Below are 12,621 nucleotides of genomic sequence, written 5' to 3'. Positions count from 1 at the left end.
CTCCACCAATTGTCAGCTGTGTGACTTGGGGCAAGTCATTTAACTTCTCTGGGCCTCACTTACCTCATCTGTAAAATGGGGATTAAGACTGTGAGCCCCCGTGGGACAGCCTGATCACCTTGAAACCTCCCCAGTGCTTAGAACAGTGTTTTGCACATAGTAAGCGCTTAATAAATGCCATTATTATTATTATGATCCTGCCTCAACTACCATATCAGCCTCCTTGCTGACCCTCCTGGCTCCTGTCTCTTCCCACGTCAGTCCATACTTCACTCTGCTGCCTGGGTCAGTTTTCAGTCAATCAGTGGCATTTAATTTTTATACAAAATTGTTCAGTCCATGTTTCCCCTCTCCTCAAGAGCCTCCACTGGTTGCCCATGTACCACCGCATCAAACAGAAACTTCTGGCCATTGCCTTTAAAGAACTCATTCCCCTTGCCCCCTCCTACCTTAGCTCTCTAGTTTCTTCATACATCCCAGCTTAACACACTTCACTCCTCTAATGCTAACTTAACCGTGTACTTGGATTTCATCTGTCTCACCACCGACTCCTCGCCCGTATCCTGCCTCTCGCCTGGCCCTGCCTTTCCCCTTCATTTCTGACAGACAATCACTCTCCACCTTCAAAGCCTTAATAAAAGCACATCTCTTCCAAGAGGCCTTCCCTAACTAAGCCTTCATTTCCTCATCTCCCATGCCCTTCTGCATCACACATGCACTTGAATATGTACCCTTTATTCATTCCACTCTCAGCCCCACAGCATTTATTTACCTATGCGTTAATTTTTTTTTTATTTTAATGTCTGTCTCCCCCTCTAGACTTTAAGCTCGTTGTGGGCACAGAACGGGTCTGCCAACTCTGTTCATTCATTCATTCATTCAGTTGTATTTATTGAGCATTTACTGTGTGCAGAGCACTGTACTAAGCACTTGGGAAGTACAAGTTGGCAACATATAGAGATGGTCCCTATCCAGCAATGGGCTCACAGTCTAGAAGGGGCAGACAGACAACAAAACAAAACATGTGAACAGGTGTCATCAGAATAAATAGTGGTAAAGCTAGATGCACATCATTAACAAAATAAAATAGAATAGTAAATATGTACAAGTAAAATAGAGTAATAAATCTGTACAAACATATATACAGGTGCTGTGGGGATGGGAAGGAGGTGGGGAGGGGGAGAGGAAGGAGGGGGCTCTGTTATATTGATCTCTCCCAAGAGCTTAGTACAGTGCTCTGCAAATAGTAAATATGATTGATGAATTGATCAATCAGTTGCTCACCAACTACATTCATTCATTGTTGTGTTTATTGAGCGCTTACTGGGTGCAGGACACTGTACTAAGCACTTGACCACATGTGTGAGTGAGCTCTCCAGTGGATTAGTGTGAAGGAGAAAAACAGAAATCCCAAAACTGAGCCTTGAGGAATTCCTGATAATGATGTGGATGAGGAAGGTAGCCAGTAAAGGAGATATTCCAATCTATTTTAATGCCTTTCGCCCCTTGTAGTCTGTAAACTCCTTATGGGAAGGGACATACTCTCTTGTATTATACCTTTCCAAGCATTTATTACAGTGCTCTGCACGATGTAAGCTCTCAATAAATACCCTAGATTGACCCAGTCTTTAGATTGAGACTCTTGAAAACTATTCTGGTTCTGAAGTCTTGAAACAAAATATAACATTTTTTCATTATCTTGACACCACAAGGTTGAAATTCACGAGGGTTCTTTTAGAGCGTTATTATAGGACGATCAAACGTCTCGATCTCCGAAAGCAGTTGCATTTCACAAATGTAATCTCGTTTCATCCGCAGGTGGCCCGCACCACCCTTCTTCCAGGCCTCCTGAAGACAGTTGCTGCTAATCGGAAGATGCCCTTGCCTCTCAAACTCTTTGAAATATCTGACATTGTAGTAAAGGACTCTAGCAGAGGTAAGAACTCTGTCACTCCTGGCCATGCCAAACCCCAGATATTCTCCCGCAGCCCAACAAGGGACAGATTTGGTTTATATTGATTTTTACAAGTGGGCCGCAAGATATAAGGAAGTGCCCTAGTCAGGACATCTTCACCAAAGCCAAACAAATCTTCAATACAAGCACCCACTGGATCCTTATTCCTCTCCATTCTACTTTGACCAGGCCTTCTTGGACTTCTGCTTCTTGTCCTCTATCTCATTTTCTAGCCCCTGATTGCCTAGGTTCCCCTGTGCTTCCTGTCTTCCTGTTACGCTCCAAGAGAGTTCAGTTCCTCCCCGGCCTCTGGAGTTCCTCATGTCTCCCCAGGTTCAAATTTATTTGCTGTAATTTCCCCTAAGAAGGTCAATCCAGTGATATAGACTGTGAGCCCGTTGTTGGGTAGGGACTGTCTATATATGTTGCCAACTTGCAATAATAATAATAATGGCATTTATTAAGCACTTACTATGTGCAAAGCAGTGTTCTAAGCACTGGGGAGGTTACAAGGTGATCAGGTTGTCCCACGGGGGCTCACAGTCTTAATCCCCATTTTACAGATGAGGTAACTGAGGCACAGAGAAGTTAAGTGATTTGCCCAAGGTCCCACAGCTGACAATTGGTGGAGTGGGGATTTGAACCCGTGACCTCTGACTCCAAAGCCCATGCTCTTTCCACTGAGCCATGCTGCTTCTCTGCTTCTTGTGCTTCCCAAGCGCTTAGTATAGTGCTCTGAACACAGTAAGCGCTCAATAAATATGATTGAATAAAATGAATAATGATCCTGGGAAAGATCCTTGGCTTTCACAAACCTTCATAACATTTTATAATGGATTCTGTAGTACTCGTTGACCTCATTTGTTTTTGGGTTTGCAGATGACTCAATTCCAAACTGATACTTGAGATCAGCATAGGCCCAATGATATATTTATTATTATTAATAACAATAATAATCATAATAATAATGATTTTTGTTAAGTGCTTTACTATGTGCCAAGCACTGTTCTAAGCCCTGAGGCAGATACAGGATAATTGGGTTGGACACAATGTCAGTCCCAGTCCCACGTGCTGCTCACCCTCTTAATCCCCATTTTACAGATAAGGTAACTGAGGCCCAGAGAAGTGAGATGACTTGCCCAAATTCACACAGCAGGCCTGTGGTGGAACCGGAATTAGAACCCAGGACCTTCTCACTCCCAGGCCCGTGCTCTAGCTACTAAGACATACTGCTTCTATATGTGGGGTTTTTAGATGAGGTGGTGAAACAGTTCTTTTCCTCTCTGCCTAGTAGTTAAAAACCCTTTGGCTCTTTTGAAAAACTAGTGGTACTTTTCCTCTGTCCTCAGCCAGATTTCTGGCAATCACTGGATGTTTTACGTATTATATCAACCGATCAGTTCAGTCAATAAATAGTATTTATTGAGTACTTACTGTGTACAGAGTACTAGGTGTTTAAGGGAGTATAGTATAACACAGTGGGTAGACACACTCCTTGCCCAGAGAGAAGTTATTTATAGATTTCGTTTATGTGGTGTACCTTAAAAAAATAAGATTTTACGTAGTTCATAGACATTCCCTTAATGTCAAGTTCAGTCTAATAAATTTTAGCATCTTTTGTGTCTAGCCTAGAAGATCAAATCTTTTCCATCCCATGTTAAACCAGTAATGTGAATAATGTGAGATAGAGCAGGTTTGCCTAAATTGTTGTTCATTCATTCATTCAATCATTTTTATTGAGTGCTTACTGTGTGCAGAGCACTGTACAAAGCGCTTGGGAAGTACAAGTCGACAACATATAGAGATGGTCCCTACCCAACAATAGGCTCACAGTCTAGAAGGGGGAGACAGACGACAAAACAAAACATGTAGACAGGTGTCAAAATAGTCAGAACAAGTCATGTAAGTATGGCCCCAAATTATGTGCCCTTTAATATCTGGATATGCCAATGCGTCATTAATTTTTTTTTATGAACAGCAAAGGTAAGGGTGTAACCTAAATTTTGATTCTCTGACTTTTAGCTTTTTGTGTCCCATCTTGGAATTTATACTTCAAAAAAGTGTTGAAGCCAGACTTAAAGCAAACAGAATATGTGGCTTTGGGGGGTAATTAGATACCTTTCGTGAATGAGCTTGTGTCTAACCTGGCAGAGGCACCGGCCCGTCCAGTTAACAATTTTATGAATCTATTTTAATTTTATTTACTTTTTTCCATTAAGGGAGATGTTTATTGAAAAACAGAATAGACAAATGAGGCCGAAGAGCTTTCTAGCTGAGCTCAAAGCTCTTTTGCTAAAAAGCAGCAGCATAAAGGTTGGCAAGTAAACTTTCCTATTAGGTTAAAATAAGAGATTAAAATAAACTTTTGTCCATTACAATAGACTTCATTTCATCATACAAAAATGTCCATACAGGTAAAGTCTCCTAAAATGGAATTTGGATTCAAATACTTCTATCGAGCGGCACCTGGTTAACAAATGGAATTCTTTAAAAATTTGAAAAATGTCATTTGATCTGTTCTCTGTGGGAACAGGTGCAAGAGTGCTAAGTACTCTACTTGGCTGAGTTGCTTTGCAGAGTTTGGTCAGTTTATTGTGTTAAATACAATGTTTTGTTGGGGTTTTTTTGAAACAGGTATTCACTCGATTCCAATTGTTGTTATTCTTAAAGGATTTCACTTTGGTTTTAGGTAGAATAAAGCCCTGGGACCCGTTCAGACTTTGTAGCATGCACGTCTTGCCATGAGAGAATTATTCACAACATTTTTCCTCTTTTCCTTTCATTTGGTACATCAGAAATTTAGGATTTTATAGTCCAAATCTGAGCCTCCTTGTGCCCATAGGTACTGAAGAAAATCCAGCTCTTAGAACAGTGCTTAGTACATAGTAAGTGCTTAACAAATACCATCAATCAATCAATCGTATTTATTGAGCGCTTACTGTGTGCACAGCACTGTACTAAGCTCTTGGGAAGTACAAGTTGGCAACATAATATTATGTTGGCCATCAATATTATTATTCCATTAATTACCCTGACCATGTAATTCAAAAACATAATTTACTCCCATAATAATTGTAATATTTCTTAAGTGCTTACTGTGTATCGGGCACTGAACTAAATCCTGGGGTAGTTGCAAGGTAATCAGATCAGACATAATCCCTGTCCCACGTGGGTCTCACAGTCTAAATGAGAAGAGAGAACAGGTATTTTGCCACCATTTTACAGATGAGGAAACTGAGGCACAGGTAAACCAAGTGTCTTATCCATGGTCACAGGCATATGGAGAAGCTGGGATTAGAACCGAGGTCCCCTGACACCCAGGCTCTTTCTCTCTAAAGTAGACTTTGCTGCCTTTTTCCGTATAGAATGGTTCCCACTCTGTTGAGCTCAAGACACAGCTTACTTCCTATTTTGTATTAAATCTGTCCTTTGTTGGTTCTGGCAGTTACTTCGCATTTCCAGAATTAAAACTGAATTTTTCTTTCTTTTTTTTACATAGAGATTTTACTTGATGTACAGTCGTTCTTTCTGGACAAATTCAGGCTTACCTGACATTATGTTGATGCCAAAAATGAAAAGTGCATCTTGGGTGAGAAGAGCAAATTTCTGATCAGCCCCCAGTTTTTCAAATTACCGGGAGCTCTTTCAATATAAGCCATTTCTTTTTTCTTAGTGGTTGGGTAAAGTCTATGATTTTTGGTCCTAATGTTATAAATCGATCATTTGGTGTTACTCTCCCTACAGCTTAGTACAGGGCTCTGTACAAAGTAGACACTCAATAAATACAATAGATTGATTGATGGTATTTTTTGAGTTCTATTGAGTGTAAAGTACTGTATTCTGTGCTTGGTTAGAGTACAAGAGAAGCAAAATGCATGTTCCCTACCCTCACGGAACTCACCATCTATTGTGGGAAACAGAAATTTATTTAAAGATAGTATGAGTAGGACGGTGTAACAGGATGCAGTTCAGCTATATCAATGTAAAGTAGAATAAGTAATCAAATATATAAATGAAAATACAAATAAACACATATGCATATCTGAGTGCTGAGGAGAGGAATTAAAATATACTAGTGCCGAGGGTGGTTGTTTGACATGACTAGAGATCCAGGCAAGCCTTCCTGAAAGAGGTGGGTTTTAGAAGGGCTTTGAAGATTGGAAGAGTTGTGGTCTTGCAGATTTGGGAAGGAGGGGAGTGATCCTCCTTCCTCTCCCCATCCTCCCCCTCCCCATACCCCCTGCCTTACCTCCTTCCCCTCCCCACAGCACCTGTATATATGTATATATGTTTGTACATATTTATTACTCTATTTTACTTGTACATATTTATTTTATTTTGTTAATATGTTTTGTTTTGTTGTCTGTCTCCCCCTTCTAGACTGTGAGCCTGCTGTTGGGTAGGGGCCGTCTCTATATGTTGCCAACTTGTAGTTCCCAAGCACTTGATACAGTGCTCTGCACACAGTAAGCACTCAATAAATATGATTGAATGAATGAAAGAATGAATGATAGGCTGGGGGAACGGTAAGAACAGGGGTATCGAGGTGGGACAGTTGAGTGAGGTTTAGTTAGAACGGGAGCTTGGCAGGAGACAGGACTGAGAGCTCTTAGTAGGAGGTAAAAGGAGAGTGAGAGTTAGCCCTCCAGCTGGGGTCCTTTCACAGGGCTGACACTGTCATCAGGCTTGGTTTAACTATTTCTCCCTTTCTCCGGTGATCTGATTTCATTTGGAAAACCACTTCTTTGGTAACTCACAAACCACTGAACCAATTTCTTTCTATACTGGGCAGAAGAATATGTGGACATTTTGTTCTTGAAGGGAAAGGTAGAATTCAGGTTTCCAGCCTTTAAGGCAGTTTTTTTTTTTTCCATTTTATGATGGAAGAATAGCTGTCACACACATTGTTGGTTTCAGTTCTCTATACTTCTGTTTAACCTCTTTGGTGTCTAAAAACCAAGAGATTACCTAAAGTTTAGACAAAAAGGCAACGAAATTTCGTCACTAGAAATTGTGCATTGTTAAACTGTGTGCCAAAAAAAGCAAGCAGTTTTTGTAAACCAAGAGCCAAGCATTTAGGCTCTTTATTAGATACAGACTAAGTTAGATGATCCCAGTTTACTCCATGGTAAGGCAGCAAGGATGCCTGCCTGCCCTGATCTGGCAGAAAAGTCAGGAAAGAGAGCGAAAGTGGGACGTGGCAGTTTGGTTTGGGGACAGGGGAGGGAGGCCTTATTTTGGTATTGTGAAGCATACTGGTCACAGGAATGGACAACTTAGATTTCAACCAACAGTCTTCCCTATGTTAGTTGGCCTTTATTTTTCAATATGCTCTTAAATCACATAAATGATGTATTTTGAATTATTGATATTAACGTCGGTCTCCCCCTCTAGACTGTAAGCACATTACAGACAGGGAATGTGTCCACTGATTTGCAGTATTGTACTCTCCCACACGCTTAGTACAGTACTCTGCATGTAGTATTTATCTTTAAGTGCTGTCAAGTTGTTTCCTATTCATAGCGACTCCATGGATATATGTAGTAAGGGCTCAGTAAATACCATTGGTTGTTTTTTTTTTCTTTTTTAAGCTTCATTCCAGTATGTAATGCACCTAGATTTGAAAAGTAAACTATACGTTTCGGTTTTTAGGTATATAGTTATGGTGGTCCAACTAAATATTTTATTTAGCAGCCAATCTCGATCATCAAATCCTACTGTTTTCCAAATCGAATGCAAGGGGAATAAAAACTGTAAGAGGTCGTTCACAAAAATTCCTGAGACACCAAGCAATGCAGAATTTTCCAGGGTCCATATACGGAATACAGCTCTCTGAAGAAGGCTTTATGTCATCAGTGGGACTAATTTAATTCCACTATTTCAAATTTTTGGCATTCAAAACTTTCAAGTAGTAATTTTTAAAAATATGAGTGTCAAAGAACCTCGGCAATAATGACGTTTGAAGTAGCATCCTGCATTCGTTAAGCCTATTCATTCATTCATTAAGTTGTATTTATTGAGCGCTTACTGTGTGCAGAGCACTGTACTAAGTGCTTGGGAAGTACAAATCGGCAACATGCGAAGACGGTCCCTACCCAACAACGGGCTCACAATCTAGAAGGCGGAGACAGATAACAAAACAAAACAAGTAGACAGGTGTCAACACCATCAGAATAAATAGAATTATAGCTATAAACACATCATTAGTAAAATAGAGTAATAAATATGTACAAATAAAATGAATAGAGTAATAAATCCATACAAATATATACAAGTGCTGTGGGGAGGGGAAGGGGGTAGGGCAGAGGGAGGGAGTGGGGGCGATGGGGAGGGGAGGAGGAGAGGGAAGAACTCAAGCCTGGGTGGCAGAGGACCTGGGTTCTAATCTTGACTCTGCTACTGTTGTGCTGTGTGACCTTGGGCAGGTCACTTAATTTCTCTGTGCATCAGTTACCTTATCTATAAAATGAGGATTTAGAGTGTGAGCTCCATGTGGGACCCGGGCTGTGTACATCTTAATAATGTTGTAATCTGCCCCAGTACTTAGCACAGTGAATGGCATAGAGTAAGTGCTTAACAAATACCATTAAAAAAAAGTCAGAGCAATGTTAATTAATTAAAGCCAATTTATAATGATAGTCTCCGTCTCACTCTTAAAAGGTCAGAAATCATTGAAGAATGATCATGAGCTGTGATTTCTCTGCATGACTGTTTGGGATACTGTATTTTAGGCCAATACTAACTAAAAGTGGGACTATCAGAATATCACTCCATTATTAACACAGTTTACAACTCATTTTCAGATCTCCAAGTTGTATTTTTAAAGATTTAACTAAGTGAAGCCTTTGCAGTTATTTGATAATAATAATGGTATTTGTTAAGCTCTTACTATGTACCTAGCACTGTTCTAAGCACTTGGAGAGATACAAGGTAATCAGGTTGCCCCATTTGGCTCAGTCTTAATCCCCATTTTACAGATGAGGTAACTGAGGCACAGAGAAGTTAAGTGACTTTCCCTGACAAGTGAGCAGCGTAGCTCAGTGGAAAGCGCCCAGGCTTTGGAGTCAGGTGTCATGGGTTCAAATTCTGATTCGGTCAATTGTCAGTTATGTGACTTGGGGCAAGTAACTTAACTTCTCTGTGCCTCAGTTACCTCATCTGTAAAATGGGGATTAAGACTGTGAGCCCCCCATGGGACAACCTGATCACCTTGTAAACCTCCACAGCACTTAAAACAGTGCTTTGCACATAGTAAGCGCATCATAAATGCCATCATTATTATTATTAAGTGGCAGAGCCGGGATTAGAACCCATGACCTCTGACTCCCAAGCCCGTGCTCTTCCACTGAGCCACGTGGCTTCTCTGTAAATCACTCTTTGGCCTCAATGTGCTCAAGAGCTATGTGAATCTAGGTAGATCTAGTTTTACTGTAATTTTCAATCCCACCAACATTTAAAACAAGGCAGTCTCAGCTCCGCAACATTGCCAAAATCCGCCCTTTCCTCTCCATCCAAACCTCTACCCTGCTCGTTCAAGCTCTCATCCTATCGGGTCTGGACTACTGCATCAGCCTTCTCTCTGATCTCCCATCCTCATGTCTCTCCCCACTTCAATCCATACTTCACGCTGCTGCCCGGATTGTCTTTGTCCAGAAATGCTCTAGGCATGCTACTCCCCTCCTCAAAAATCTCCAGTGGCTACCAATCAATCTGCGCATCAGGCAGAAACTCCTCACCCTCGGCTTCAAGGGTGTCCATCACCTCGCCCCCTCCTACCTCACCTCCCTTCTCTCCTTCTACAGCCCAGCCCGCACCCTCCGCTCCTCTGCTGCTAATCTCCTCACCGTTAGGCCTCGTTCTCACCTGTCCCGCCATCGACCCCCGGTCCACGTCATCCCCCGGGCCTGGAATGCCCTCCCTCTGCCCATCCGCCAAGCTAGCTCTCTTCCTCCCTTCAAGGCCCTACTAAGAGCTCATCTCCTCCAGGAGGCCTTCCCAGACTGAGCCCCTTCCTTCCTCTCCCCCTCGTCCCCCTCTCCATCCTCCCCATCTTACCTCCTTCCCTTCCCCACAGCACCTGTATATATGTATATATGTTTGTACATATTTATTACTCTATTTATTTGTTTATTTTACTTGTTACCTATCTATTCTATTTATTTTATTTTGTTAATATGTTTTGTTTTGTTCTCCGTCTCCCCCTTCTAGACTGTGAGCCCACGGTTGGGTAGGGACTATCTCTATATGTTGCCAACTTGTACTTCCCAAGCACTTAGTACAGTGCTCTGCACACAGTAAGTGCTCAATAAATATGATTGATTGATTGATTGAATGCCAGAACAAATGTCACCAAAATGTTGATGTTGTTTCTTAAGAGTAGTTTAGGAAACACTTCATTTCTTAGCCACGTTGATCTAATGCCTTCGGATTTGTGATGCTTCCAATCGCTCTCTCAGCCCCTCCCTTAAGGAATTTGGGTGTAAACATATTGGGATCAAGATTAGCTCTCTACACAGAATACCTCCCCATCCCTGGATGCTTCACGCCGTGTAAGTTCCTTGCGGGAGTACTGCAGGCAGGGAGTGTTCTCTGATAATAATAATAATAATATTAATGATGGTATTTGTTAAGCACTTACTATGTGCACAGCACTGTTCTAAGCGCTGGGGGGATACAAGGTGATCAGGTTGCCCCACGTGGGGCTCACAGTATTAATCCCCATTTTACAGGTGAGGGAACTGAGGCACAGAGGAGTTAAGTCACTTGCCCAAAGTCACACAGCTGACAAGTGGCGGAGCCAGGATTTGAACCCATGACCTCTGACTCCAAAGCCTGTGCTTTTTCCACTGAGCCCTGCTGCTTCTCGGTGGTATTCTCCCAAGCGCTTAGTGCAGTGGTCTGCACACAGTAAGCACTCAGTAAATACGATTGAAAGAGTCTCTGTTCAGGGTCCGGATGGGAAAGCGGTTGTTTGATCTCCTCCTTTGTACCTTATACTTCCCAAGCGCTTAGTACAGTGCTCTGCACACAGTAAGCGCTCAATAAATACAACTGAATGAATGAATCTTGCAGACCTGTTTCTGTCCCCCAACTCTCATTCATTCAGGCGTATTTATTGAGCGCTTACCACATCCCTCCAAGCCTCTTGCCCGTCATTCATTCTTTTGGGAAAGAGGTTTCAAAACGTTGCATCAGTGAGCAGGTGCCCTGCTGTGTTTATTCTCACTTTAACTACTAGGAGGCGCCATGGACCTTTTTTTTTCTTCTTTTTTCTTCTTTTTTGGTAATTTATGGCATTCACTCTGCCCCCAGAGTCCTAGCCAGCTGCTTGGGCATTCCCCCCCCCTCCTAAGCAGCCTCTCCAGGCAATGCTTTGAAGTCTGTGAAATACATATATAATTTAGGCTGACATACTTGGCAGTCCCCTTTAGAAACCAGAATTGTTTGATGCCTTGACACAAGAGGTCTGTTAACCGAGTTATAAAGAACTCTGCGGCATTTCCAACCAACCCCAACTTTGGCCAAAAAAAAAAAAAAAAGTCCAAATCTCATTTTGTGGTGCGCCGTCAATGAACTTCCTGTGATGTAATATGTCCTAGCGTGAAAGAATAGAAAAGGGAATTTCACTATGCCTAGACCTCACTGAAAGGATAAATGGTTAGATTTGATATTTAGTCAGTCAATCAATCGTATTTATTGAGCGTTTACTGTGTGCAGAGCACTGTACTAAGCGCTTGGGAAGTACAAGTTGGCAACATATAGAGACAGTCCCTACCCAACAGTGGGCTCACAATCTAAAAAGGGGAGACAGAGAACAAAACCAAACATACTAACGAAAGAAAATAAATAGAATAGATATGTACAAGTAAAATAAATAAATAGGTAAAATAAATAAGTAAGTAAATTTTAATGCAACAAGGGAGATGAACATGGTTCTGTGAGGAGATTGGTTTAGGTGGAGTCACTTCTAACACCTGAGTAGATGTGACAAATGAGTAAAGTAGGGTGATTTTTTTTTTTAGGGTGATTATCTTTTAGGTCAGAACCAAGTAAACTGAAGCTCATTTAGCAAGACTATTGAGATTTTTACATTTAAGGAAGTGAGAAACTTAGTTCAGTTACACTGACGTGTTTGTTTTGTAGAAACTAATAAATAGGTCTTTCTTGGACTATCAGTTGCCTTCTGACTCTTTCCCACTCAAATGACGCAAAGTTTGTCTTCCACTAAATTTGGTCACTTTGATTTTCATTTTTGTCCCATAATTTATGGTCTCTGATTAAATGTCATGTAACGCAAATACCATAAAAAGATAATTCAGTAAATGCCTTTCATGGTGGGGTAATTTTAGGTAGTTTGGAAATCATGGAAGTAATAACCAAAGGTAAAGGTTACCAAAACAGTATTTCCTATTTCTGTTGTACAGTCCTTTAAGTGGCGGCATTACTGTTGTGATGTCCCATCATAGCAAAAATGGTACTACAAAGTGATTTTAATGTGTGTGTCTGTGTTAAAGTGGAAGCATGTGACACCAGAAATGGGTAACATATGGGGAAGATACCCAGAAGCAAGGCTGTAATATGAAAAGAGGAATTTGGCTCTGTTTCATTTCATTCTTTTAGTTTCAGGAAGTATGTGTATTGCTCTGTGTGTGTGTGTGTGTGTGTGT

At 41.3% G+C, this 12,621-nt stretch overlaps 1 protein-coding gene across 2 annotated transcripts in view; it reads left to right on the top strand.

Moving 5' to 3' along the window:
- The window catches only part of FARSB (phenylalanyl-tRNA synthetase subunit beta), a 126,294-nt gene that overhangs the window by 65,959 nt on the left and 47,714 nt on the right, over positions 1-12,621 (top strand). For both annotated transcript variants that reach the window (XM_038750117.1, XM_038750127.1), the window contains exon 15: positions 1,819-1,936. In XM_038750117.1, the coding sequence (XP_038606045.1) occupies positions 1,819-1,936 (118 nt within the window). The remainder of the gene's footprint in view (positions 1-1,818; positions 1,937-12,621) is intronic.

The sequence above is a fragment of the Tachyglossus aculeatus genome, chromosome 1, assembly GCF_015852505.1.
Source record: "Tachyglossus aculeatus isolate mTacAcu1 chromosome 1, mTacAcu1.pri, whole genome shotgun sequence".
NCBI classification, from domain to species: Eukaryota; Metazoa; Chordata; class Mammalia; order Monotremata; family Tachyglossidae; genus Tachyglossus; species Tachyglossus aculeatus.
This window is presented reverse-complemented; position numbering and strand designations above follow the sequence as displayed.